General features: G+C 36.7%; 1 protein-coding gene across 2 annotated transcripts; it reads right to left on the bottom strand.

Moving 5' to 3' along the window:
• Positions 1-398: 398 nt before the first annotated feature.
• On the bottom strand, positions 399-27,789 carry grk4 (G protein-coupled receptor kinase 4). 2 transcript variants are annotated; one of them, XM_052582208.1, is made up of 16 exons: positions 27,457-27,789; positions 18,187-18,282; positions 16,610-16,722; positions 16,105-16,182; positions 15,817-15,917; positions 14,485-14,577; positions 14,123-14,186; positions 12,870-13,010; positions 8,039-8,229; positions 7,156-7,193; positions 6,720-6,809; positions 6,427-6,635; positions 5,400-5,537; positions 5,147-5,284; positions 4,556-4,736; positions 399-3,111 (listed from the first exon to the last, which is right to left on the bottom strand). In XM_052582208.1, the coding sequence occupies exons 1-15, from the start codon at positions 27,506-27,508 to the stop codon at positions 4,557-4,559; spliced, it is 1,722 nt and encodes a 573-aa protein (XP_052438168.1). In that variant the 5' UTR covers positions 27,509-27,789; the 3' UTR covers positions 399-3,111; position 4,556. The 2 variants fall into 2 exon arrangements, with proteins under 2 accessions (XP_052438168.1, XP_052438237.1); XM_052582277.1 differs by having other exon boundaries at positions 4,605-4,736.

The raw sequence follows: 27,789 nt of genomic DNA, 5'->3' as shown, positions 1-27,789 counted from the left end.
ACACAAACTGTGAGAATAATAAAAAAAAAAACAACAACAACAACACAGGAACAGCAAATAATTTTTTTGTCATTTCCATAAGTCTCTACAGTTAAGTTTGTGTTTACATTTTAGATATTATCTCTATTTTTAGGAAACCCCTGTCAAATGTTTAAGTCCCAAATCTAAATTTACAGTGCCAAATAGATCAAATACACAGAAATGGGTCAGGTTTTGGTTGAGCCACTACAAAAGTACTTTCATTAATTTCAAATGGATTATTTTTCCCAAGTTAAATTATTTTAATCATATATATATATATATATATATATATATATATGAATCAAAGATGTTACCAGAGAGGAAAAAATATTTAAAAGGCAGTGTAATCTTCAAAAATACAAGGTTTAAAAACTAACTTTCTTGTGAGTTTTTATTGAGAATGAAAAGTACATTTTAATGGCCATATGTCAACTCAGAATTTTATTGTCAACCAAAGTGAGTGCTCTTTCTCTTGTAAAACCATGGATACAGTAGCACATGCACACATATGGGAATAACAGAAGAGGAGTTTAAGTTCACAGCTTTGCAAAAGAGACCATAAAGATCCTCATAAAGAGAAAAACACATATGAGTGATGGAGCAGACAAAGGTAAAACAATGCTTCCTATTAGAGCTTCACTGCCAGTGCTGCATTACGTCATAACCCCTCCCCAGACTCGCTGGGATTGGTTGGGATTCTCCTACAAACAAAGCAGTGTTTTGATCGAGCCAGAGATGGAATCAGCATACACTTGGTTTGTTTTGTCTCTGCATATTTTGTTGGGCTAGTAGAGAGAATTTTAAGATAAAATGGCACACTTCTGTTTTAAAGAACTGCATCAAAATAAAATGTCCTATATAAAGGCATTCCATGTGGAATAATACAGGTCTGTTATTTCTATGATAAATTTGAAACTAATTCCCATATCTGAATTGAAGCATCACCTCTATATCCCGTTTAAAATAATGGTATCAAAATTCACACAAAAGCAATGTAACATTGAATGTGCATGTGTATTATAAACAGATTGCACAGTTTGGACATGGTGCACTGTAATTAATTACATAATATTTATCATTAACAGATCAATCAATACTCCATTTGGAATATTAACTGAACATATGACACCTAAGGCAAAATCAACTGCTCATTTAAGAGCAGTCACGTGAGCAAATTGAAAGATGAAGCTTATTCAGGTAGTTTACACTGGCCTGGTTGAAATCCCTGTAAAGATTCCTGATGGCACTAAAGGTAACCATAAGAGCAGGGCAAGAAAACTAAACAGAATGTGGTGGATATTAGCAAACAGTCAAATAAAACGGTTAATTTTGAGTTTATTGGCATCAGTCCATAACTATTGCCAATTTTTCAATTTCATGTGAAAATCATTAAAAAGGAATAGCAGATTTTTTATTTAATTTTTTACAAACATGCATTTTTTTATTTTTTATATATTTTTTTTTGCTTCGTAAGATGTTAATTGTTGGACTGGAGATTACTTGTGGATTTTTGTGGTGAGCAAGTGATGTAATGCTAAATTTCTCCAAATCTGGTATGATTAAGAAACAAACTTATCTTCATTTTGGTGAGTAAATTTTCATTTTTGGGTGAACTATTCCTCTTAACCAGCTATTTATGTATATATATCCACATTACATCAGCCATCCGGCTCTCAAGATACCGGCACTGGTATCAGCCCCTGTAAACTCCATATCAGTCGCCGATTGAGCAATACGTCTGATTGTTTCCCTGTCATCTCTGAAAGATATGTTGAGGTATTTAACTTAGTTTCGAAGAACAAATGTTTGTTTTTATGCACATGACCAAAACAGGTATAAGTCACCTGATGCACAGAGATCCAAGATGCAGATTACTCATTCCATGCACAGCTGCATGAACTGCATGGAAGCTATGAAGAAATGGTCATGACTAGTAACACAATGATACTGATCAGGCGAATACATTTTCTGATATTTGGTCATTTTGAGGACACTGGCAATAGCTACTGGCACTCCAGTTACCATTAACATAAGTGTCAATGCTTCCTTCTGTCAGTACAGCTTAGTCAATGGATAGTTTCAGTTTTAAAAACATACATTATACAGTGGAGGTCAAGTCTGAGGCCACACTGAAAATTTGGGATTCTACATGTAATTTCAACCTAGAAATAAATAGAATGCTTTAGAATAATAAAAAAGTTTAAACAAAAAGAAAATAAAGCCATATTACTGGAGCACATTTTACAAGAAAATACTTTTTCAGTTTTTCTACTTACAAATATCATGTTTAATTCAATGTTACTCACTCTTTCTTTCTGATTAATTGTGAAATTTACTAGTCAAGTTAAATTACTTAACTTTACAACAATTTTAGTGAAGGTTATTAATCAAATATGCAAATTTGGTTTGACATAGATAAACCAAATACTTTGAATTCTAGTTAATTGCACTGAATTAGAATGATATAAAACAGAAGTGTTTTCCTTGTTGTTGTCAGACTTTTGGACCCCACTTGATACTTCGACTGTACAGTTTTTGTCAGCATTTGAGCATCAGCCATCAACCCATTTCGGCTGACCACTGAAAAAACGATAATGATGAATAGATCATTCGTACTGCTTTCTTTATGTTGACTTATCTTACCCCACTGTACAAAACAAGTGCACCAAATCTGTCCAGCCAAACAATCTAACATACAAACAAAGGCAGTGCTAACAGGAGGTTAGCATTAAAAAATAAAGGTGAGTGTTTATATTGTGCTTAAAAAGAAATACACATTTCATATTCAGTACAGATGAAAAATAATAACAATAAAAACATTACATATGCATTCAAGTGGTATTTCTATGGCTTTTTGTACAATACAACCTTTAGTGAAAATATACATCTACACATAATTCAAGTACAAATGTACAAAATTCTTTAAACTCATACCCTTTTCTTTAATTATGATACAGTTTAATACAGTTCATAAATACAGTTGAACATTCATACGTTTAGCATTCTGATTGGCAGCTGATGGGAAGTGGGAGTGGTTTTAAGTCAAGATGGCTTCTCCTCCTCCTCACTGTTGGCACTCCTAAAACAAACCTGGAAATGATGAAGAGCACAGTGGACAACTTATTACATGTATGAAGTTTAAACACACTAACATAGCAAACATGAGTGTTTCTAAATATACAGTCACATTAGGGAAATGCTAAGGCAAATAATATGCATTGTTTCAATTTAGTTTTAATTTCAAACCAACCACCACCACTTTTTTAAGAAAACAAATTAGATGACTAAATATTTAAGACTGGTCAAAGGAGTTTATGCAACCAGTACCATATTGAACACTGATTTTTGAACTAAACATTTAATGATGAAAAAAATTTTGGGGGACCAATATATACACTGAAAATAATTATAAAACGCAACACTTTTGTTTTTGCCCCCATTTTTCATGAGCTGAAATCAAAGATCTAAGACTTTTTCTATGTACACAAAAGGCCTATTTCTCTCACAAATCTGTCTAAATCTGTGTTAGTAAGCACTTCTTCTTTGCAGAGATAATCTATCCACCTCACAGGTGGCATATCAAGATGCTGATTAGACAGCATGATTATTAAACAGGTGTGCCTTAGGCTGTCCACAATAAAAGGCCACTCTAAAATGTGCAGTTTTATCACACTGCACAATGCCACAGATGTCGCAAGTGAGTGAGGGAGCGTGCAATTGGCATGCTGACTGCAGGAATGTCCACCAGAGCTGTTGCCCATGAATTGAATGTAAATTTCTCTACCATAAGCCGTCTCCAAAGGCGTTTCAGAGAATTTGGCAGTACATTCAACCGGCCTCACAACCGAGGACCATTTGTAACCACACCAGCCCAGGAAACTCCACATCCAGCGGCCAAGCCCACGATAGCTTAAAATTTTCTCTGCTATATTTTAAACCGGAGATTAAATAATTGGTAATGAATGAAAGCTTTTCAATCTCAGTGCAAACCTACACAGTTAAGTATGAACTGGAATCAGTTGTCATTTAACCAACAAAACTTTGCTATAAGTGGTAAACCAAAAAAATTCTGACGTCAAACTGACTAGTCATCAGTCCTGAGGTCTGCATTACTTTGGTTAGGGTTAGTCAGAATAAACCTAAATTAAAGGCTCAGTTTGTAACAGTGTTGTAGAGGTTTGTTCCCATCACCACAAACACACACACACACAGGCAAGAGACTGACAGAAATAGGATCCATTTATATTGCTACGCTTAAATTCAACATGAAATTAAAATTCTTTTTTTTGAATATCTTGTTTTACATGTAATACATAACATTATGGAAGCAAAATAGGTTGCAAATTTCGTTTCATGTTGACTTTAACAGAGTACACTTGTCTGTTTACATTTCATGGCACAGATAGAAATGAGAAGTGTAGGCATGCAGAGACGGTTTTACCATTCAAGATCATAAAAGGCGAACAAAGATCTATTGGCAATAAAACCAAAATATGAAGGTGGGAAGGTCTGTTCGGAAAGAGCCAGAAAATACCTCAAGCCCCACCCCCTCTGACCACGGCAGGCGGCACGCTAGCACTTGCCTCTCGGTGGAATAAACGATAGAAGAATCCTCGCTTGGGTGCCGGGTTTGGCTTGTTCACATCCAGATCAGAACACTGTACTCCATCCATCTCGAACACATTAATCTCTTTAAAGCACTCCATCTCAATCATCTGAAATACAGACACACACACACACACAACTGTACAGTGCACAATCCATGCAAGTCCTCCATTTCACATCATGGCCACATCACCATCTAGAATTATAAATCATATAATCCATCATGAATTTCTAAGTGAAAGTTATCTTTTATTGATTTATTGGAGCTGTCTCTCTTTTTAACTGTCTCAGATGTTTATACCAAAAATCATAAATAAATGACACAGCTGTTGACCTACACTTCATAAAATTAAACTGATATTATATGAACTATATATATAGCAATTTGTTAATAATAATAATAATAATAATAATAATAATAATAATAATAATGAATGTTTCTTCAGAAGTAATGAAAAGTAAAACTTTTTTTACAGATTTATGTACATGTTATTGTGCTGTAGTGACCACAGTGTAGTACCTCATTTTGCCATGGGATGGAGACACTTCCTGTTACAAACTTGTGATAGAAGTCATCATCTGTTGGGTCCAGGTTTACACCTTTGACTGTAGAAAACTGCTCAATGTCCAGAACATCCTTGCAGTACACCGCACGTGGCTGAAAAACACATTGAAAATGGTAAGCATCCACTTGGAAAATCCACATGATTAGTCCTATAGGATTTTTTAATCAAGTAGATAAAAAAAACAATAAATGCCAAGGAATAACTCACATCAGGACAGAACGGCGGGTCCAGTATGCTGGCCTCCAATCGCTTGAAGTTGATGTTGCGTAAAATAGGATGCTGTTTGACTTCAGCTGCTCCAATACCTTGGCACCCCAGCCGCTCCTTTGGATCTTTACACAACAACTGTGGATCCCAGAAAAAGAGAGGAAAATTGCTGTCAGAGAGTGAAAGAAGTGAGGCTAACATGGAAGAGGAGAAATCCCAGTGGAAGTAAAAGTGACCCTGAGGTCACAGTGTTCCATGACACCATGAGAGAGGACTAAACAACACTCCACCACTACACAATCACTCTTTCCCATGTAGAAAATATTACATATTATAGCCAACATTGAACGGTTCAACTTAATTCTGAGTGTCCATGATAAAGAAAAAGAAAATCTGTAAAAGAAATGTAGTGAAAAATAAAACGTTCGGCAAGTTCTTAAAAAGCTTGCATTTACACTGCTCTTGAAAAACTTTCTGCACTTTCAATACAAGTTTAAACTGAATTAACTCCAAAAAATTTTATGTGAAGTTTTTTAATTTACTACTGTAAAACTAAGACTATTAAAATGGTTTTAAAGGTACACATGGGAATAGGAAAGTACACATTTTAATAATTAATAAAGAAATTTTTTTTTTAAGCAAAAAGGTAATTTTTGTTTACAAATATCACAAATTATTGAATAAATATTTAGCTTATATCCACCTTATTTTTATTTACCGTTCAAACTTTTCCCAAAAAATAACGTTTTAACATAACTACTTAATTTTTGCTGATTAAAAGATGTAATCATAAAAATACTTATGCCCACAAAAAAATATATGTTAATTTGAACAGAAAAAAAAAACGTGTTAATTTCTGATAAGACTGAATTGTATTTATGAATTGCTTTTTAAATGTATTTTTGAATAACTGAATACATTCAGACAAAAGAAAAATTAGCATTAATGCCATTGACCCCAATACCAATTTTATTAGATGTTATTCTTTAGTGAGACACCACCCAACCCCCACCCATTAGGACTGCACCTGTCGGCAGATGTCTTTAGCATCTTCAGAGAACTTCTCAGTGTATTCCTCCCGGTCCTCACATACGCGGCGGTCCACCTCCTCTCTCTTCACGCGCTCTTTCCGGCGACGGAAAGGAGACTGACCCTGAATCATTTCGTATATTAGGCAACCCAAACCCCACCAGTCTGGACTGAAGGTGTAGCTCTCATTCTGAATGACCTCCGGTGCTAAAAACACATACAGAGATAAATGAGGTCAAACACTCTAGGACAAGTACTGCTGAAGAGATATGGAATGCGTTTGGCTCTTACCCATGTATCCCACCGTGCCAACGCGCCCTCGTATCGTCTCACCCTCTGGAATTTGGACGGCCAGTCCCAGATCAGAAATACGGATGTGCCCTGGAGAACAGCATCTCATTAAAACCTGCAGTATTATCATTCCTAACATGCCCAAACATGAGATGCTTCAAAACGGTACAGGGATAAAGAGTGTTGCCCTTAGAGGGTAATGATCTTATTAAAGAATTTTAACAGGAAAACTAGATGTTTACATTTTATGAAGAAAATCTATTAGTGTTTCCTTTTGCAAAACTCGCTGCCACAATGAAAGAGTGTTCTGGGTGAATGCCCAGGCATTGCTATTTGGTTGCTAGGGTGTTCTGGCTAGTTGCTATGTTGTTGCAGTGTAGAGATGTGTAAATATAAAAAAAAGGATGTAAAATAGTGGTGAATAAAAATGGCTTACCACGGTCATCTAGGAGAATATTTTCAGGTTTCAAGTCTCTGCAAAAACAGAGAAAACATTCATATTTCATAACTGAATTTGAATAACTACTAATTAACTTATTAAAGCTGAATTCACAGCATCATTTCCCGAGTCTTCAGTGTCACATGATCTTATAAATATGCTTATATGGTGCTCAAAAATATTCTTCTTATTATCAATATTGAAAACAGTTTTGCTGCTTAATATTTTTGTGGAAACCATTATACTTTATTCCAGGATTCTTTGATGAAAAAGAATAGCATTTACTTGAAATAGAAATCTTTTATAATATTATAAGTGTCACTTTTGATCAATTTAATGAATCCTTTCTGACTAATTGTTGATTTCTTAAAAAAAATTAAGATGCCAAACTTTTGAACAGTATTGCAACACATGGTCTAAATCTGAACAGTTAACCAAGTAACTTGAATGAAGATGATATAACAATCCTGCTCTATTACTAGCACAGCTGTGACCATGTAATTCCATAAAAACTATTTCCTCAATCTGCCTGCGGCCAAAACGGAAAAAAAATCCAAATTTGTTTGCATTCATTTTGCATGTATGAAGCCTGCCAGTATAGATGGAAAGTTAAGCCTTACATTCAAAAACATACTTAAAAATGCAAATATATTCAAATCACACAGTCAAACATTACTATGCCTGCTGCAATTCAGTATCTTCAAAATGTGCAATATTCTTCATGCAATACACAAAGAAATAAAGTCCAACTGAGTTACCACTAAATAGAACCTGTGGACCTTTTGTCATTTATATCCTGGAAAACCTTGGGAAAATCTGCAGAACGTGCAATGCATGTAAACACGGTCAAATGTGTGTGTGTTGAGATGACTAAACACACCTGTAAACGATCCTCTCGCGATGCAGATCCTCTAAGCCACAGCAGATCTCAGCTGCATAAAAGATGGCACGCTGTTCATCAAAACCTGAGTTTCCCATGTTATAGATGTGAAACTTCAGGTCACCACCATTCATTATAGTCAACACCAAACACAGAGCGTCCTTAGTTTCATATGCATATGCCAAACTAACCTAAGGAGGAAAAAGAGAGAAAGAGGTGCATTGTTATCCATTCATGAAGAAAGGATACATGAAACTGTGTGGTGCATGTGAAACAGTCGAATGTAGCTCATGAGAATGTTTGTTCAGGTGTGAACACTTTCACATAAATCATCTGGATGACCAGCACCTGTAATATACAGAAACACATTTTAAAACTCCACAGGGTTATGCCTGTACAAACAGACTAAACTATACAGTCCATAATGCACACACAGGAAAAGGACTGTATATGATTTTAGCCATTACAGAATCTCCATTATTGTTTTACTTTAGGATTTATTTTTTACAGGCAAAGGGCCTCATTGGTTGAAAGTTAACCTAGATTTGTACATTTTCATGCAAAACCTGCTACCACGATGTTAGGGTGGTGGTGATCAAATAAATGCTCATGAGCATAAGAGATTTCTTTCAAAACATTTTTCAAGCTTTTGAATGATGGTGTATTCTATGGGAGTTTTAAAACGTCTGATTGCATAGAAAAGTACACATGCACATCGACTCAAGCCACACAATTTCAGGTATCATTCACAGTGCAGGACTAGAAAGTTTCATACTTCGGTTTCAGGGTTTAGAAAAACCTTAAGTTGCAGTAATGATGGTGATGTTTGACTTAGCCACCCAGTCCAAAAAGGCTACTTCATCCAGTATGCAGTGTATTATCATTTTACACCAGCAGATCCTCTGTGATCTGCTGAGTGACGTGTGAGAAGAACCATTGCAGAAGCTGAAAACCGCTGTGTTAAGGAGGGGTTCTCTTTCCCTTTAGCGGTTACACCCAAGATTGTGGGTGGTTAGGTTTCAGAAGTAGACAGATTCGGGTAAGGGCTGTGAACTCAAACATGAAGCTGATGTGACTGTGAGAACCTGCGGCTCAAGAAGACCATGAGGACTATCAAAGGACCCTTCACATCATTAGTGAAACATAACGCCAATATGAATGCTTACAAACTACATTTGTAAACCTATCTAGTCATTTATCATTTATGCCGGTTTTGAAATGTAAACAAATAAATGACACCTTACTGTATTATATATTTAGGGGTCAATAAGACTCGTTTTTTAAATGCATTAATCGTTTTAGTCACAAAGGATGCATTTAATTGATTAACAGTGACAGTAAAAGCATTTGTAATGTTACAAAAAAGCTATATTTCAAATAAATTGTAGCATGGTTTCAACAAAAATATTAAAGGGTTCTTATGATGCTTTTTTTTGAAGATCATTATTTTTCAAATACTGTACATTATTGTAGGTCTTCTATGCCCCGCCTCTCTCAAATGCATAGTTTTCTACAAAGTCCCTCCTTCTGACAAGCACAGTCTGCTCTGATTGGCCAACTGACCCAGTGCACTTTGATTGGCCGAACACTGCAAGCACTTGTTGGTAATGTAATGCCCCTTTCAAAAATCGGGAACTTCATCTTTCAAAATAAATGTAAAGCCAGTTAACAATGTCCTTAGTTTTACTATCAGTTCAAGCCTGAAAAAGGAACACAGTCACATGCAGTGTTGGGATAGTTCACTTTCTACATGAACTAGTTCAAAGTTCAATTCACAAATTTTAAAATTAACTAGTTCAGCTCATAGTTCAAATACAATATTTTGAACTAAGTTTACTAAGTTCCAAAAATTAACTAGTTAATAGTTCTTTTTTTCCATATGTTGCTGCGAGCTATTATTTTTCACAATTATTGCCACAGACCATATAAAATCACAGACAGCAATTATTTTATCAGTTTTAACAATGAAGCTATGCGTCAGATTTCATCTTCATATACAATTTTGAATCCTTATCCAACCAGGGTTTACATTTGAGGGGACAGCATTTCCCCATTGTTGCTTTAATGCTTTGTCTCCCATTCTCACCGACCTTGTCATAAGCATCACACAATTATTTTAAATGATCATACGCCTTCTTGCTACATGCTGCTGTCGCCTCAATGCTTTTTTTTTTTTTTTGATGACACGTCACGCATGCGGCGTACGGCGGTGCGACACTGGTGGTGTTGCCAGATTGGGTGTTTTTCCACTACATATAACCCGTTTACGGTGTGTTTTAGCCGGGTTTTCGCCTGGAAGGCTCTATAGAAATCTGGCACCCTATTGAACGAAGTTAACCTGAGAGAGCGTGCCGTTCACAGACACCAGAATGAACGAGTTGACAGCAACGTTCATCAGGCATTAATAGAAGCACGTTCAGTTCACGTTCGCCCAAAATATGAACGAGTTCATGAACTATTGTTCAAAGAACGCGTTCAGGCACAACACTGGTCACATGACAGACACAGTGATGAAGCACATATGTGTTTGAACCCTAACCCTAACCTAACACAAGCCACGGACGGTTAAGACTCCACTGTCTCTCAAAAGCAAATATTGATCAATATTCAATATTGATAAGAACAAATATTAATGATTGAGCACCAATAATCATAACAGAGCAGAAAATTAACATATAAGAATGATTTCTGAAGGACTGTGTGACTCCGAAAGACTGGAGTAATGAAGCTGAAAATTCAGCTTTGATCACAGACATAAATTTGATTTTGGTGAGAAGAAGAGACTTCAGCATCAGCATATCAGAATGATTTCTGAAGGATCATGTGACACTGATGACTGGAGAAATGTCTGCTGAAAATTCATCTTTGCCATCACAGGAATAAATTACATAAAAAAATATTTAAAAAAAACAGTTATTTAAAACTGTTTTTTGTATTTTGTCATGAAAAAATGCAGCCTTAATGAGCAAAAGAGACTTCTTTCAAAAGCAATAAAAAAAAATAATAATTACCAACCCCAAACATAACATTTAATCCTTCGGCAATATAAATATAGATAGATATAGATATGTGTAGACATAATAAATAGATCCGATAACTTGCTGTTTAAAGTTGACAAATTAATGGTAAAGTAAAAACACTGAGGAGAGCACAAGCGGTTTCCCATCTCTTATTAGTCACGGCATTATGTCACTTTATATTGTTATAGTTCACTTGTCATCCCTAACTTTTAAACATGAGGCTGTTTATCCATACTGAATGAACTTGGGCTGGAGCGTGAGTGAGTGAGTATGTGTGGGTTTAGGGTTTAGAGCTCTTGACTCCGCTCTCTAATGCTGCTGTTTGGTCAGCGTTGCTAGGTAACAGAGATGTTCTCATTTGTGAAGTAGTTCATGAAGAGCAATCGCTCCTGCCTGTAGCATGAATGTGCACAAAGACACACACACACACGCATGCATGCTCTTTCACACAGACACACATACACACGTTGTCTTTCTTTTAAATTTAGATGCGAATTAAATACCTAAAAGACATTTGCACACAGCTGCAATGTTAAGCACAACTCACCTGTATGTGTATGTGTCTGTGTGAGTCTGTGTGAGCTTGTGTGTTAGTGTGTGGGTGGGTGGACAGAGGCTCAGGTGCTCTACAGCTGTAGTGGAATGAATCAGATGCCGACATTACACTGCAGGCACTGTGAGCTATGTCTGTATATATGTTCGGCTGGCTGGCCGGTCTCTTTTAAAATCCATTGTTTTTGAGGTTCTTGAATGTTTACTGTGTGACCAAATTTCAAAAGATAGTGTAAAAAGACTATGTAATGGCTGCTGAAAATGTAGCTTTACTGTCACAGGAATCCATGAGATTTTAAAATACATTAAAATAGAAACACATTTTTGGCTAGTTATTCTCTTTTTAAAATCACTGTTTTTTAGGTTTAAAATGTTTATGGCGCGTTTAGCCAAAAATATAATTTTCTTCAGTACTTTGTCATTTTAAAGTAATTCTCTTCCATCCGTGGAACACAAAAGGAAAACATTTAGCAGAATGTCCTGGCCACTTTTCTCTATTCTGTAAACGTGTATGGGTTTTGGGGCTCCAATAATGATCTAAAAAAGCATTATTAAAGTCATCCATATGACCAGTGCACTATAATATCAGTTATCTGAAGCTATATAATATCTTTGTGTCAAGAACAAACCAAAATGTGAATCGTTATTCATTGAACGTCTTTGTTTACATGCATTCAAGTTTAATGTCAAGAACAAATTGTTAACTAGATTTCTGCCAAGAATAAATGTGTACAAATTTATGTATGTAAAAAAAAAAAACTTATAACAAAATATTCTGTAAAACTGGTGATATTCAAAATCACGGCAGGAACATATGAACCCTGTGTGTCGGGACTATTTCAAGGACTGCTGTGTGATATATGCTGTGTAAGAGTATCTGTTTACCATGAGAACAGCTTAAATCTCTCTTTTTACACCGCAAATATTCAATGAATTTGTATGGATGATATTTGGGATCACAGCCAAATAGCTGCATCTCTCTGTGATTTAGCTAGTCAGGAGGTAAATGATTCAGTTGGTAGGAATTCATTGTTAATTACTACTCCAGACAAGATTTATCCCAACTACCCATGAAAAATTCATGTGAAATTGATATTTCGAATATTGTTCCTATTTGAGAACCTCATGGAAGCTGAATCACAGAGAGTGTGAGTCAACGGTTTATTGCACAAATAATACAGACAAGACCAGCATGCAACTGAGACCGTCAGGTAAAGATAAACGTAAAAAATGAGGAATAAAAAGAAAGTAGTACTTACTACAAAACTACTGTTAACTTTTTCTAAAATGCGTTTTTCATTTAATGCCATTGCTTCACCTTTTCTTTTCTTCACCCGTTTCTTCTCCAGCTTTTTACAGGCGTACATCTTACCAGTGGCACGAACCTGGCAGGCACAAACCTGGTGAAAAGAATAAAGAAATGCATTTTAATGACCTTTTCTGCCGTCCACTCAGTTTTATAATTTGAATGTAATTTCTCTATAAAGTATTATTCATATCTATATGTATAGCACTTTTTAAACTAGAAAAAAGAAACAGTGCACCTTTAAGTATGCCTGCTGTGTGACAGTTAAATAGGTATTTAAGGTGATTTTGAAATATAAGACATGTTTTTATATATTTTACGTATGACATGATTTAGGGCTGTGCAAAAAATCGAATGCGATTTTCATGCACATCTCATCAGTAAAGACGCTCCTGCAATTAGAAGTATATCTCCAGCACGTGCGTTCAGATCAGGGTTGCCAGGTTTTCACAACAAATCCTGCCCAGTTGCTACTCAAAACTAGTCCACAACTAGCCCAATCGTGCTTCCAGAAGGTTCCCCATAAAAAATTTCTTCCCGGGGTTAAAATATAAGTTTTTTAGCAGGGTTGCCTTGGTAAAATTCGCATTTTAGGGGCTAAATATCACGTTATTGGTATTGGGGTTGCTTCAAACTGCGGACATGAAAAACAATCGCAGACTTGGCAACACTGGTTCAGGTGGAGTGGCAGTTACTACACAGAGACGTAGTCTACCGACAACTAACACAAAATCGTTTTCAAAATTCTGCGATTTTAACATCGATTTTGTGTAGATTGTCAGTGAATTATGGCTCGGTTTAGTAAATGCCAACCAGTGTTGCCAAGTCTGTGGTTGTTTTTCATGTCCGCGGGTCAAAGCGACCCCAATGCAAATAACGTGATATTTAACCCCTAAAATGCGAATTTTACCAAGGCAACCCTACTAAAAAATTTATATTTTAACCCCGGGAAGATTTTTTTTATCGGGTAACCTTCTGGAAGCACGATTGGGCTAGTTTTGGACTAGTTTTGAGAAGCAACTGGGCAGGATTTGTTGTGAAAACCTGGCAACCCTGATCTGAACGCATGTGCTGGAGATATACTTCTAATTACAGGAGCGTCTTTACTGATGAGATGTGCAGCCCTAACATGATTTTTATACATTCTAATATAATATGTCATGTCAAATCCTCAAGTAATGATCTGACACTAATGAACCTACCCACCTCACCAAATCCGCCCTTGCCCAATACCCTGTAGTGTCTAAAAGTGTTTTTGGTCACTGGTTGCCTGCAAATTAAATACATTTCAAATCAATTCACCGCGCACACACACACACACACACAAAAATATATATAATAATACTTTTAGGCCATTTCTTTAACTATGCTTTGCAACCAACGGTTATTTTTTATTAAAACGAACAGATTTATTTTTGTTGTATGAAGGTCATGTTAAAACTTGGAAACACTATCTTGTAGATTTTATTGTTAGAAAAATATGAAAATCCATCATAAAAAGTGAAATACAACAACAACAACAAATAAATAAATAAATACATAGAAAAGCCAATAGAGATGCTACTTACCTCTCCAACCACTTCCACTGAAGAAAACGGGAAAAGTACACTGTCTCCTGATATGCTGAGAATGGCTCTCCTCTTAAATATTCACGGACTATCCTGAATAAAAAGAGAAGGAATGCTTGAGACGTACGTGAATGGTACGTGAATATGGTAATTATACAGTATCTGTCAAAATACACAATAGCCTTTGTTACCATCACTGTACCATATTACTGCCATAATACGTATTGCTACAAGCCATTTACACAAACAAAACTACTTAGACTTTGATGTTTTGAAAGCAACTGAGGCGCTTCTATGCCATGAAAAACGTCATTAAGTTTGTAGCATCTTCACTTGTTGTTAGCAACTCTCCAAAACCTGAATGATGATGTGTACATGTGTGACTGCAGACGAGCATCATGCATCTGATGCCATCCAACCCTTTAATTATGAAACACGCAAATACACAAACATACACTTCAACAAACACTGTGTCCCCATAGAGATTTAACAGGAAGGGTTAAAGTACTCCACCTCACCCCCTCTCCAACAGAAAGGAAGCTTAAACTAAACAGAACTAAATAACTGGCCGAGGCAAAACACAAACACTAAAAACTGTTTAGATTCAAAGTCACGTGTTCACATTACTCAGAGAAACAGTACGACTACAGCGAATGGTTCATTCTATAACCGTAAGTCTTCACTCTAATACAAGTAAAAAAAAAAAAAATGAGATCCACAAGCATTTCACCACAAAAAGAGCTGGATAAACCAGTGATTCCACTTCAGCCTTGACAATCCAAACACACTGAACTGAAGTTCAGAATTAGCACGTGTTAACACACAGACCAGCCTACAGCATAGGAATAGTTCAACTATTAACTTTTCACAAACATTTTAAGCAGCACAACTGTTTTCAACATTGATATTAAAAAGAAATGTTTATTGATCACCTAATAAGCATATTAGAATGATTTCTGAAGGATCATGTGATTGGAGTAATGATGCTGAAAGTCAAGCTTTGCCATCACATAAATAATTACTAATAAAACACATTTAAATAGAAAACATTTACTTTAAATTATTTAAAATATTTTTGAATATTACTCTTTTTACTGTATTTTTGATTAAATAAATGCAACCTTCGTGCTCATAAGAGACTTCTCTCAGAAAAATTAAACAATCTCACCAACCCTAAATTATGGAGCGGTAAAGTAATTTTGAAGCATAGTTCAGAATGTATCTTGGAGATTAGCTTTCTCTCCAAAAGTTGTAGTATATATGAATTAGCATCTACCTACAGTAGTTGGCTGGCAAATGAACTGACTTGGCATTAAACGACATTGTTATTACCTGAAGCACTCCTGGAACAGCTCTCTACAGGGACTCTGTTCCAGTTTCTGTCTGCATTCCCCAACCACATCCTGAGCGATCTCTGGCAGATGAGCAGCCGACTACATGAGGAAGACAGTATGGGAAGGAGGGAGAGAAAACAGGAAGAACGGTTGATAGAGTGCAATCCAAAAAAAGAGAGAAGTTTAAAGTTCAGTCATTTTTTCAGCAATTCTTTCAATAGACACGTGCATTCAGGAGAGCGTGAGAACAGGTGTGTGCAAGCAAAATATTGAATTCAATATTTACCCCATTATTAAAATATGTGTCTAAAATATTTAAAGCGACGTCTCTTCTCTTCTCATCCGGAGCCAACTGATACAATGCCTAAACACACACACACACACACACACAAAAACAAATAATGCTGAAATGACCAATGAAATTGCAGTATTTGCTGAATGGTAAACAACAGTCAGTACACTCTTAAAAATAAAGGTTCTTCATTGACATCTTTGGTTTCATGAAGAAACTTTAACATTTACAGAACCTTTCAGCTGCACAAAAGTTTCTTTATAGTGCAAAAAGGTTCTTTAGATTGTCAAAGAAAACCTGAGAGGTTCTTTGAGGAACCCAAAATGGTTCTTCCCCGGAACCACTGCAAAAACACGCTTTATTTTTTAAAGTGTACACAAAATGTGTATTTCATTAGAGTGAAGGTGAGTATGGTTCTATGTGTGTGTCAGTCTGAGAGAAAAAGACAAAGAGAGAGAGGTTAAAGAAAGGTGTGGAGATTTGTGCAGAGATTTCATACCACAGCATCCAGGAACTCTATGCACCGCCGTAATTTGGGCTGACTGTCACAGAACTGCCGAAATAACTGACGACCAATTGGTTGCTTCTCACAAATGCTAGTGTAATCCCTCTCTGAGCATGATAAACAGGAGAGACAGAGAGAAAGAGGGTTAAAACTGTCTTTGTCATATGATTTTTCTCATCTATAATCTTTAATGGGTCGCATTATTAAATATTAAAACGACCCCATAAAAAAATTACTTGTACTAGGAAAATGAGAGAGAACAGGTGTTTTTACTTTTACTGCACTCGATTGATCAGATTGTGTCAAAATGATGACATTGTTTTTTATTTGTATCATTAGATACAGTCGAGAAGGTCGAGGTGATGAACAGCCTAAAATCCCAATTTTAAAGAGGTATACCATTATCCATTCAATATTAGACACTTTTAATTCTAAGTTATGTTAGAACATTTCTAATAGATCTCACAACAAAACATGAAATTTCTGCCTTAATTTAGAATTAAAGTCACGTGACACAAAATTGTACCACGTTCGTGGAATGTGCCAGACAGACAAACTTATTCAGACCGACTCACATTTTCTGGACCTTTGGGAAATAATAAAATGCTTTAAATGTATGATATGACCCCTTTATTCAAATATTTCCTCTGTACACATACAAAGTGCAAAACTCAGCAGACAGCCGCGACACTAAATCACAGTGAAGGTGAGCAGAGCTCAAGCTGAGCGCTTGTGCTGCAGAACTCTCTGAAACCCTGCAGGCCTGGTGGACTCTGGGCCAAGAGGAAACAGCCTCAGCCGGGACTTCCTCACTGAGCCAAGGTCTACAGCTGTCTGACGCAAACACACACACACCTGCCCACACAGCAGAATAAAATTTTAACTGACAGCAACATTCTAAACCATATAAACCCTTTAATGAAGAATACACTAGTAAGTATGCTCTGTTTAGTGAACCACAAACTAAACCAATCCTTTTAAGGAACCAAATTAAAATACATATGTCAACATGTTCCCCTTTTAAGGTGAACTGGGTTTCACAAATAAAAAAAGGAAACCTTTTGTGAAATTGATTAATTATTGGTGAAAATTGTGGTACAATAGTATCTGCAACTAATTATTTAGTCCTTAATTGTAATGGAATAAGTTCACTGATTGTTATTTAAATCAGGGATGAATTAATAGAATAGTTTTAATGGCTGAAAATGCTAATAATATAAATCTGATCCTTTAAAAAATAAAATTATTAAAGTTCAAGATCTTTAAGTTTATGTAGTTCAGTCTATAAAAAAGTCTGTCTACAAATACAAGCAAATTAGTATTTTAATACCTTAAATCAATGGCTGTCAATTTAGTGCAATTAATAAAATAAATAAATAAATGTACATTTGGGAAATAATTAATTATATTTTCTTAATGAAAATTTATAAATGCAGTTAATTGTAATTATTTGAATTAAACAGGCATATTATGCAAATAATTTGAATTTATGGATTGATGACCCCACCTAAAAAAATATTCAGCCAAAGCTCATGTATAAATGATTTCTCTTTTTCATACATTCATCTTACCGACAGTGCGTCTAAGTTCCTCGCACAGACTTATATGAGGCAGCTTGAGCATCTCCTTCCATTTCTTGCTCCGCCCATTCCGCTTCCCCCCTCCACCTATGAGAGAGAGAGAAAGTGAGATGAACACAATGCAAATTACAATATCATCAGACTCTGATGCTTAAAACACAGATATGGCTTGACATCATATCAGGTGTTTTTGTTTTGTTGTTGTTGTTTTTTTTAGAAAAATCACGATTCACGATTTTATCACTATTCTTTGTCATGTTGGTTTTTCTATTTTGCAAGTTGTCTGAGTAGTACTGCCAAACTGATTTTCCTATTTCAAAAGCCTTATACATAAAAAAAGAATGGCAGACATTTAGATTAAAGTGGGCAAAGACAAAAATCTTTGTCATTATTTTATCTCTGTCATATAAAAATAACAACAAAGATACACATTACAAATACACATAATATACAGTAAACAATAAACAATAAACAGTGCTTTATTTTTCATATACAGTAGATGTGATAACAGTAGCATTCAAGAAATTAAATGAACAATTTAACACTATATACACTTCCCTGTATGAACAATACATTAGCCGCTTTCCACTGTTGGGCCAGTGCGAGCCAGGGCTTAAAACAGGCCGCGCGTTGCTAATAGCCTCGGACTATCAGAAAACTAGTAAGAAATAAGTCACTGGAACTAGCGCGATTACAAAACGAACATGATAAAAGCAGCCGTTTGTTTGCATGCTTTGTTAAATATTTAAATCCAAAAGCAACAATGTTTTACTATAATAAGTGATGCACTGATCATAATGATATAATTTTTCAGGATTGAAAATTTGTCACAGAAATAAAGCATTATGAACATAGTCTGCTCTTCAGATGAGTCTGCTTCTGTTTATTTGAAGTCACAATAGCCTATATACATCACATTTAGAAAGAATGATAATTTCTATATTTATTGATTGATTCTATATTATGACATAGGCTATGCGGAGCTAAACTCTTGAGACGAGACTTATGACAAATGAAATATGTTACTAAATATGTTACTAAATATGTTACTGATTTCTCCAGCGGCCATATTTACTATGTTTACTATGGTAATGTTAATGCCTATCCTGCATAGTCTTTTGCATCGCTTATAAATATTTCTGCCTTATATGGTGTTTATAATCCACATAGGATCAAGTTATTTCAAACACTCGCTTCTGACTGAAAGTGAGTTTTGAGCTCAACTTATTTTAAAAAGTTTTTAATGCTGGTGTTATAGCTGCTTTCTGAAATGATCCGTGGCTCTGACGTTCTCCAGACGCGGAGAAACTCCGCCTTTGTTCATAACCACTCCTCTATCCCCTGCTGGCCTGCTTTGGCCCAAGGTTTTCATCAGGTAAAAAAACCCAGGCCGTTGGCCCAGAGTAAGCACCAATGAGGCACGATCAAGCCCCGGAAGTGACAGTGGAAATGCGACTGGCCCTGGCATGCACTAGCACGCCCCTTTTGGCCGACAGTGGAAAAGCGGCTATTGATTCTTTTTAAAACAACTGTATTTAAGTTCTTCAGTCAAGAGCAGTGATTGATCTTTCTTTGTATTTTATTGTTTTGTTCACCCAAAAATGTTAATTCTGTCAACATTTACTCTCTCACGTTGTTTCTCAAATGAGTTTCTTTCTTTCTTCTGTTGAACATAAAAGTTATTTTTGATAAATAACCAAACAGTTGCTGTCCCCAGTAACTTCCATAGTTTTTTTCCTACTGTCAAAGTCAATGGGGACCAGCAGCCAGCAACTGTTTGGTTACCCACACATTCATCAAAAGTACTTCTTCTGGGACAACATCAGAGTGAGTAATGGCGACCATTCACGGTGCGATTCTGAAGGTTGGAACTTCGTGAGCCCTCACACGTTATGATTGAGTTTATCCAAAAATTCATATGGAGGCAGTCACATACGACATGAATTTACTATGATTTTACAAGCTCTGACGTAAGCATTACGTTTCACACCAATCATGAAAATATGGATTCGGAGGACGAAATAATTTTCTTTGTGGCTAAGAAATGGCTTATGATGGCCAAAAAAAGAAACAAAGACATGGCAAAGAGAATGGCTGAATAGCAGAGAAAAGCATGGACTTTCTGTTCTTCATAAACAACTTGAGGTGAGAAGGCTATTTCTAGTAGTTTTGCCAGAAATACAACAGGTATATTCATTCATAAATCTGAACGGGAAATTCTGTACAATTTGAAATAACAATAATGAGCTGTATAATTAACTAAAATTACTATGTAGACTATTTATATGCATAATATGTGGGTTTTATCATCTTCTGATGGATCAATTTTTTTTTAACATGTTTGAATACTATCGGGAGGTGCTCGTAACGTTCTCAGATTGCCCTGTAATTGTTCTTATGCTGTACGAGCCGCGACCATGCGAGCATCTGCGATTTTCTCCCGAGAAAAAAAACATCGGTGAGCTCGTACGACAGCAAAAATCGCACTGTATATGCCCGGCTTAAATAAAGAGAGAATTTACATATTTGTTTGAGCTATACCTTTAATGACAAGCCGCATCATGTTTAGTAGTATTAACAAAGACTATAGAATACCCAATACTTGCACTCGTATAGTTTTGAATGGGGAAAAATGCAACGCTCAATATGGCCGCCAATTGCAGGAAACCCCACCTTCTGATTGAAAGAGCCAATCGCTAATTGGTAAAGTCACTGTCATGTCACTGCAGCTGCCATTAAAAGCATCTAAAATAATTGTTTAACTCAAAATATACAAGCAACATACAAGAGCATAATCAAAAGCTTGCTCTCTTGAGGCCAAAAGCATTCCTTGTATGTGGGAAAACAGTTTTCCTCAAAACTGAGGAATGAGAAGAGTTTATCCTCCAGGATTTACTGTAAATTCAGTGACTCCAAAATTCCAGCAACATTACAGACAGCCTTACAAGTCAAGCTCTTGAAAAACAAACACACACACTCACACACACAATTAATTACCCTTGGGGGGGTGGTCAAATACTTTTAAGGGGTGAGTAATGTGCGTCTTATTGTTTGTTTCATCCATAAAAATAAATCCATAGCAATGCAATTTTGCAATGAAGCCAGTCAATCTGCTCTAGATAACATTTGTTTGTCTATGTACACATGAATACAAATGTCTTTGGTTGTTGTATCCCATCTCACCTCATGACTTCAGCATGCCTCATGCTATGAATGCAATGTTTTTAAGATGAAGTGTTGAGTTGAAAACAGTTCAAACATGTCTTTTTACATAATAAATTAAAGGGGGGGTGAAATGCTATTTCATGCATACTGAGTTTTTTACACTTTTAAAGAGTTGAATTGCCATGCTAAACATGGACAAAGTTTCAAAAATTAAGTTGTACGTTTGAAGGAGTATTTTTGTTCCAAAAAAACCTCTTCCGGTTTGTCACAAGTTTTGGAAAGTTTTTTTCGAATATGGGTCTGTGTGACGTTAGATGGAGCGGAATATATGGGTCTTAAGGGCACTTCTGCCAGAAAAGCGCGCGCTCCTGTATAGCAGAGCACTGAGAGGCTGAGCACAGACTCACTGATCAGAGAGAGAGCGTCGCGAAAAGTCACAAAAGAAGTGTGTTTTTGGTTGCCAGGGCAAGACAACCCTGCACAGATTACCAAAAGAGAAACAGCATTAAGGTACCAGTGGATGGAGTTTATTTTTACAGAGCATCAACGGAGTTGTGCAAGTGTTTTTGTTTGTTCCCTGCATTTCGAAGATGCTTGTTTTACAAACAAGGCCCAGTTTGACGACGGATTTGCACATCGTTTATTTCTTAAAAATAATGCAATCCCAACGGAAAAGGGTCACGATCGTGTGTTGGAACCGCATGCGGTGAGTAAAACTGCTTCAAATATCTCTGTGTTGTTAACTTAGCTATCGGTGCGTAAGCAAATCAAGTAAACAACATGCGATGTTGTCATCAAACAGCACTTTCAACATGTACAGCTTAAAAAAAAAAAAAAAAAAAAAAGACGACATAAAGTGGAACTTAGTCATTTTCCAAAACCGCTAAGCAAATATGTACAATTTCAGTACATACCACATAGAGACGCCTTTGCTGATGCTGCTCTTGTTAAATTTCAGCCTCTGGATCTGTGTCACAGCTTCCAAACGCTCTCAATGCAAAAGCTTACTCGCACTCGTGATTCTTTAGCTCCGCCCACACGTCACGCCTCTAGGCGCTCGTGTTTTTCCGGGAAAAATCGGTACAGACTATCTTTCTCTCATAAATATAATAAAAATAAAGACTTTTTGGAGTTATGAAGGATGCAGTACTATTCTATAGGTACTCAAGATTAACAGGATATCGAGTGAAAACGAGCATTTCACCCCCCCTTTAACTAAATTGACAGCAACTTTAAATATTTAGTTGTTAATGCATTGTGATTATTAAGATAATTTCTATATCTAACATAAAAAGCAGTCTCTCCTAATTGTAATTAAGTTCTAACATGGTAATTGAGACTGCACAGATGCACCTAGTACAACATGTTCATTCTTGCATTTGATTATACATTGACAACGTATCACTCACTAAATACTAATGCAATAACATGCACCCGCACACGCACACACAATCACTGAGTTGTTTGACTCTCACACGATTTACTCTAAAAATACAGATATTAGCGACCGCTGAAGTTAGACAAAGAAAGAGGAAATAAATATGCCACAAGTCAAAGGTCTGTCTATGCAAGGCTGTTAGTTTTGGAACATGTAATGTAAAGCTGGGCAAACATATTTTCTGTATTTACATAACGGCACAACAAGATAAACAGGAAGAAGAGCAAGATGACTGGCTGAAAACATGACAATCAGATAAACATTCATTTACTTCAAATCAATTTGCCTAGTACACACGTGCAATAATTCCAACTATTTACTCATTATTCAACACAAACAGAAACACACAAATGTGAAGAAACACAAAGATTATGCCATTTCAGCATTCCCCTAAAACGTACTTGGGAAGCTGACATGAAATGCTTTTGGAAAGTTGGCATGTCCTGTCATACTTCATCTAAAAGTATTTTAAACAGCATTTTGCTTTTAATAAAAAAAAATAACTATGCACAGCATTTATGAGCTTACATTAATTGTGAGATTACAAGAATAAGGAATTTAAAAACAGTGGAAAAACTTTTGAGAATGAGAAATGATGACCAATTACTTTCCTTTGTACATTGGTGTAAATTATAACATATACAAATGTACATACATAAAACCTTTAAATTAAAAATAAGACAAATCTTAAATGCAGTGTGTGTAGAAAAGAATCACCCCCCTTTAAAAATGTTGTTGCATTGTAGCCTGAAAAAAAGATGGATGGTTTTTGTTTTATCCAGCTGTATTTACTCAGTGCAACTTATAGCATCCAAAGCCCCTTTCACATTGCCATTCCGGCAAATACAGGGGTAAAGTTTTCCTGTAATTGTTCCCTGGTCGCTAGATTTGGCACTTTCACACTGCCAGTGATGACCCGGTATATGTGCGTGCTTTCACACACAACCCTTGAAGATCCCGTAACGACACGTGACATCAGCGCGTGGCGTGTAATGTATGAGTCGACAACGCTTGGCACGTTATACTTTAACTGAAGCAAGCAAACGATCTCGGCGTCAGCGCGGAAAGTGAGGAACTAAACTGATCTCTGCTTCATTACAGTTTGCACATATGTTTTCGTCGCGAATGTTGATCTTCCTTCAAAACAGCTGATAAAAGAGTCGCGCGATAACGCACATCATCACTTCGACACGGAATTAGATCTGGCTTTTGTTCACACAGCGCTCGTTCCGGATCGATTACCGCAATGTTACTAGGTCCCCGACCCGGGTTCAATTCGGTAATCAATTCCGGGACGTGGTTGCTTTCACACAGAAGGCGACCAGGCAATGTTACGGGAATATTGCGGGTCCGACGTGCAGTGTGAAAGGGGCTCAAGTGAAAGATACAAATCCAACATGTGAGAGAAAAAGAACAACAACAATCACTGTGTAGGAAAATGGATCACCCAAGTGTAATTATTTTGTTAAAGCATCTTTTGCCTTAATTACAGCCTTTTAGTTTGTTGGGATGTCTTGTACTGACTTTGCTTTCTAAGCATTGCAATATTTGCCCAATCTTCTTCGCATAACTGCTCAATTTCAGTTTAATTTAATGGTAAGCGTTTGTGGACTGTAGTCTTCAAATCATTCCTCAGATTTTCAGTGGGGTTTAAGTCTGGGCTCTGACTAGGCCTTGCAAGGACATTCACCTTTTTCTCCTTCAACCACTGTGTGTTCAGTTTTGATGTGTGCTTTGGGTCATTGTCGCGTTGAAAGGTAAACCTTCTTCCCATTGACAATGTTCTGGCAGAGGGCAGCAGATTTTCATCAGGAATTTGATAGCATTTTGCCCCGTCCATTTTTCCTTCTACCCTGACAAGAGCTCCAGTCCCTGCTGCAGAGAAACACCCCCATAACAGGATATTAACACCTCTATGCTTTACTTTAGGAATACTGTTATTTGCAGGATGGGCTGTATTGAATTTCTGCCAGACATATTGTTTGGTGTTGAGGCCAATAATAACATTTTAGTCTAATCTGCCTCAGAATCTTCAAGATGCGTTTTAGCAATGCAATGCAAGTTTTTTTTTTTTTTTTCTTGCAACTTCTTTCATCCAGTTTGGAGTGACATCCTGATCCAGGGAGGGTCTGTCTGTTGTACCAAATACCTTCCACTTCTAAATATTAGACTTCACTATGCTTCTAGTAGGGGTGTGTCGGTACTAGCATTGGTACCAAATGGTTCTCTGGAAAATTCCAAATGGAAGTGATTATCCTTATCCCCTTGGAGTGGGGACTTTGGAGTAAGCAGGGCATGTGCATGCCATTATGTACCATTGGGAATACACTTGGCAAAATGAGCAACACTTTCACTTGGATGCTATAGGTTGCACTGAGTAGTTACGGCTGGATAAAACAAAACCTGTCATTTCAGGCTGCAAAGCAACAAAATGTGATTATTTTAGAGTGGGGTGATTATTTTCTATACCCACTGTACCTAAATCATTTGATGAAACCTTTTTGTATTTCCAAAACTTTATTAATGTAGTAAAAAAAAAAATAATAATAATAATAAAAAGTTTATATGTCCTCAGAAATGCATTTACGGCCCTATAATAAAGAAAGGCTCTATTTTTGAAAACAAAGGCCTATCTGAGAAAATTGTTACCCAACCTGTTACTTACTCTAACAAAATAAAGTGAAGAATATCTAATCAGCTAACACACTCAAAGAAAAGAGAAGCTACTGACGCAACTGTGAACAAAAAAGGTCATTTGAAGAAGCAGTGATTCGCAATCTTTTTAACTCCAAGGCCACGACTGTCCAAAAATATATTAAGCTCCCTCCTGTGCTGGCTAATACATTTCTGCTGTTTGTTTTCCAACTTCATTTTAATAGAAATTAAGAGTGTCAATTGATTAAAATAATGAACTCGCTATGTTCTGCAAAAATCACAACAACAGTTATTCTGGGGACAAATAAAAAAAGACATCTGATATAACAGTTTACATGTTGTTTTTTAAGCCTTTCAGCATTTTAAATGGTTTTTAATCTGATTTATAATTATTTATATTATTTTAATCTTGATTCACCTTTTGGCCTGCTAGTATGGCCTAGCACAAAGACAAAAGCTGCAACAATATTACAATAGGCCTATATTTTATTACTAATTAAAAACTAAAAATAGGCTAAGGATTCCGTCATAACCACTCGACTCTCTGTCGCACAGTAGAGAAATTACCGTACAGACAGGAGGAGAAGCTCGCAGGCAATTAACTTAATATGGCGTACTGGCGTTACATTTTAAAATACTATACAAAATAATTAATCAGAATACTTACTCTTTCTCACTCACGCCACAGAACTCGTTGCTCAAGCTCGCCGTCTCTGCAAGATTAACGATGGCAGTTTGCACGCACAGCTACTAGAAGATTTACATTTGTCAGACAGGTTGCTAACGTCATCAAGCTTAGTTTGAGTCTGCGCGTCAGAAATGGAAGTGCTAAAAAACGCTAAAAATGGGCTTCACTTGTCTCAGTTGAGTTCCAATGGGGTCGCTGTGTCCTTTTCTTTTACTATCTATGCGTGGTTTAAGTGGACAAAGTGATTTGAGAAGTCCTGCATTCACAGTGTTGCCAAGTCATCGGTTTTACTTCGGAACTGGGCTAATTTGTTACTGTTGCCTCAGGTTGTTTTTTCAGTCCGCGGGTGGAAACAAGCCACTCCTCCCACTAAAACGCGATTATGAACACGATTTTAACCGTGATCCAATTTCACACCACATGATTGGGCTAGATTTGAGTAGCAATTGGGCTGGTTTTTGTATACATCACCAGAAAGTCTGCTATTTTTACTAGAAGATCCACGTATGAAATTTTTAGAGAAGAAATTTATATAAAAAAAATTAACAAGATAAATGCACAGATTGTTTACAATAAGATAAATAACATGCATTTAAACGATATCTGAATTTTCATTTCATGCGGACTTTAAAATGAATACTGTCATCTATTTGTATTACAACACGCGTTCGTACTAAACGTTTTGATTCGCCAAACTTGTTGACAATTGAGTAATAGGCGGGAGTCATACGCGAGACACAAAAGTAGCGCCGGTACGTTGCCATGGGCAACGGTGAAATAACATGTTTGGCAGCGATAATAAATAAATAAATAAATATTTGACCGCTCAATCCCGCGCTTGACCAATCAGAATCGAGTGGTCCAATAATAGCGAGTTTATCACAGATAAGACTGTGGTCCAGTAAGGAGCAAACCGACTTCACTCATTTCACAGTGCACTTCTTTGTGCGCAGATAAGAGGGGCAACCTCGAGGCCTACAACTGCAGTTCAACCTCCCTCCCAGGTGAAGAGACGGGGATGGGTTGGTACAGTCTCTGGTTGGTACACTGCGGTCTCTGCGTTATGAATCCAGGGAAAAATACATAGTAATCTCCATTAGGGGTCTGACAGAGGAGACTGCATAGGAAGTGCGTACCAGCATACTTGATGAGATGCTATTTAACAGAGAGGACCCTTGAAGAGGCTCATTAAAGACTGATACAGATGTGGCGAATATTCTCAGATCCAATAAGACGCTGAATTCAGCCGCGTCCATGATAAAGTTAAACCGGATTCATTAAGAGATAACTGATTGCGCCATTGCGCGTCTCTTACCTTCCCTCGCCTTCAGCAGCACGGTGTTGGCAACGATATTCTCAATCTCCATTGTCAGAAAAAAGATCCCATGCAGTCCCGATACATTTCACTTAGGAGAAAAAAGACGAGGACGGGCGCGCTGTTGGTGGCGGTGATGATGAGGATGATGATCGGTGGTGAGGATGGTTGTGATCGGCGTGAATTTGGCGTTGGCACATTGCAGGTTAATTGTATTTCTCCATATCTCGCTGTTGAACCCCCCACCTTTCCGCTCGCCGTGGACATGTACTCCCTCTCCCCCTTGTTAGCATTCAGTGCTCAGCAGTCCTTCCTGTCTCGAGCACTCGCTTA

The sequence above is a fragment of the Carassius gibelio genome, chromosome A1 (genome assembly GCF_023724105.1).
Source record: "Carassius gibelio isolate Cgi1373 ecotype wild population from Czech Republic chromosome A1, carGib1.2-hapl.c, whole genome shotgun sequence".
In the NCBI taxonomy this organism is placed as follows: domain Eukaryota; kingdom Metazoa; phylum Chordata; class Actinopteri; order Cypriniformes; family Cyprinidae; genus Carassius; species Carassius gibelio.
The sequence above is the reverse complement of the archived record's forward strand: the minus strand, read 5'-3'. Positions and strand labels throughout refer to the sequence as shown.

Excerpts from the sequence above, each read along its gene's own strand:
- grk4 (XM_052582208.1), bottom strand. The coding sequence starts at position 27,508 with ATGGAGATTGAGAATATCGTTGCCAACACCGTGCTGCTGAAGGCGAGG. Across the intron at positions 6,810-7,155 it reads TATTCTCCTAGATGACCGTG|GGCACATCCGTATTTCTGAT; the intron begins GTAAGCCATTTT and ends GCTGTTCTCCAG. Across the intron at positions 6,636-6,719 it reads TGGCACGGTGGGATACATGG|CACCGGAGGTCATTCAGAAT; the intron begins GTAAGAGCCAAA and ends ATGTGTTTTTAG.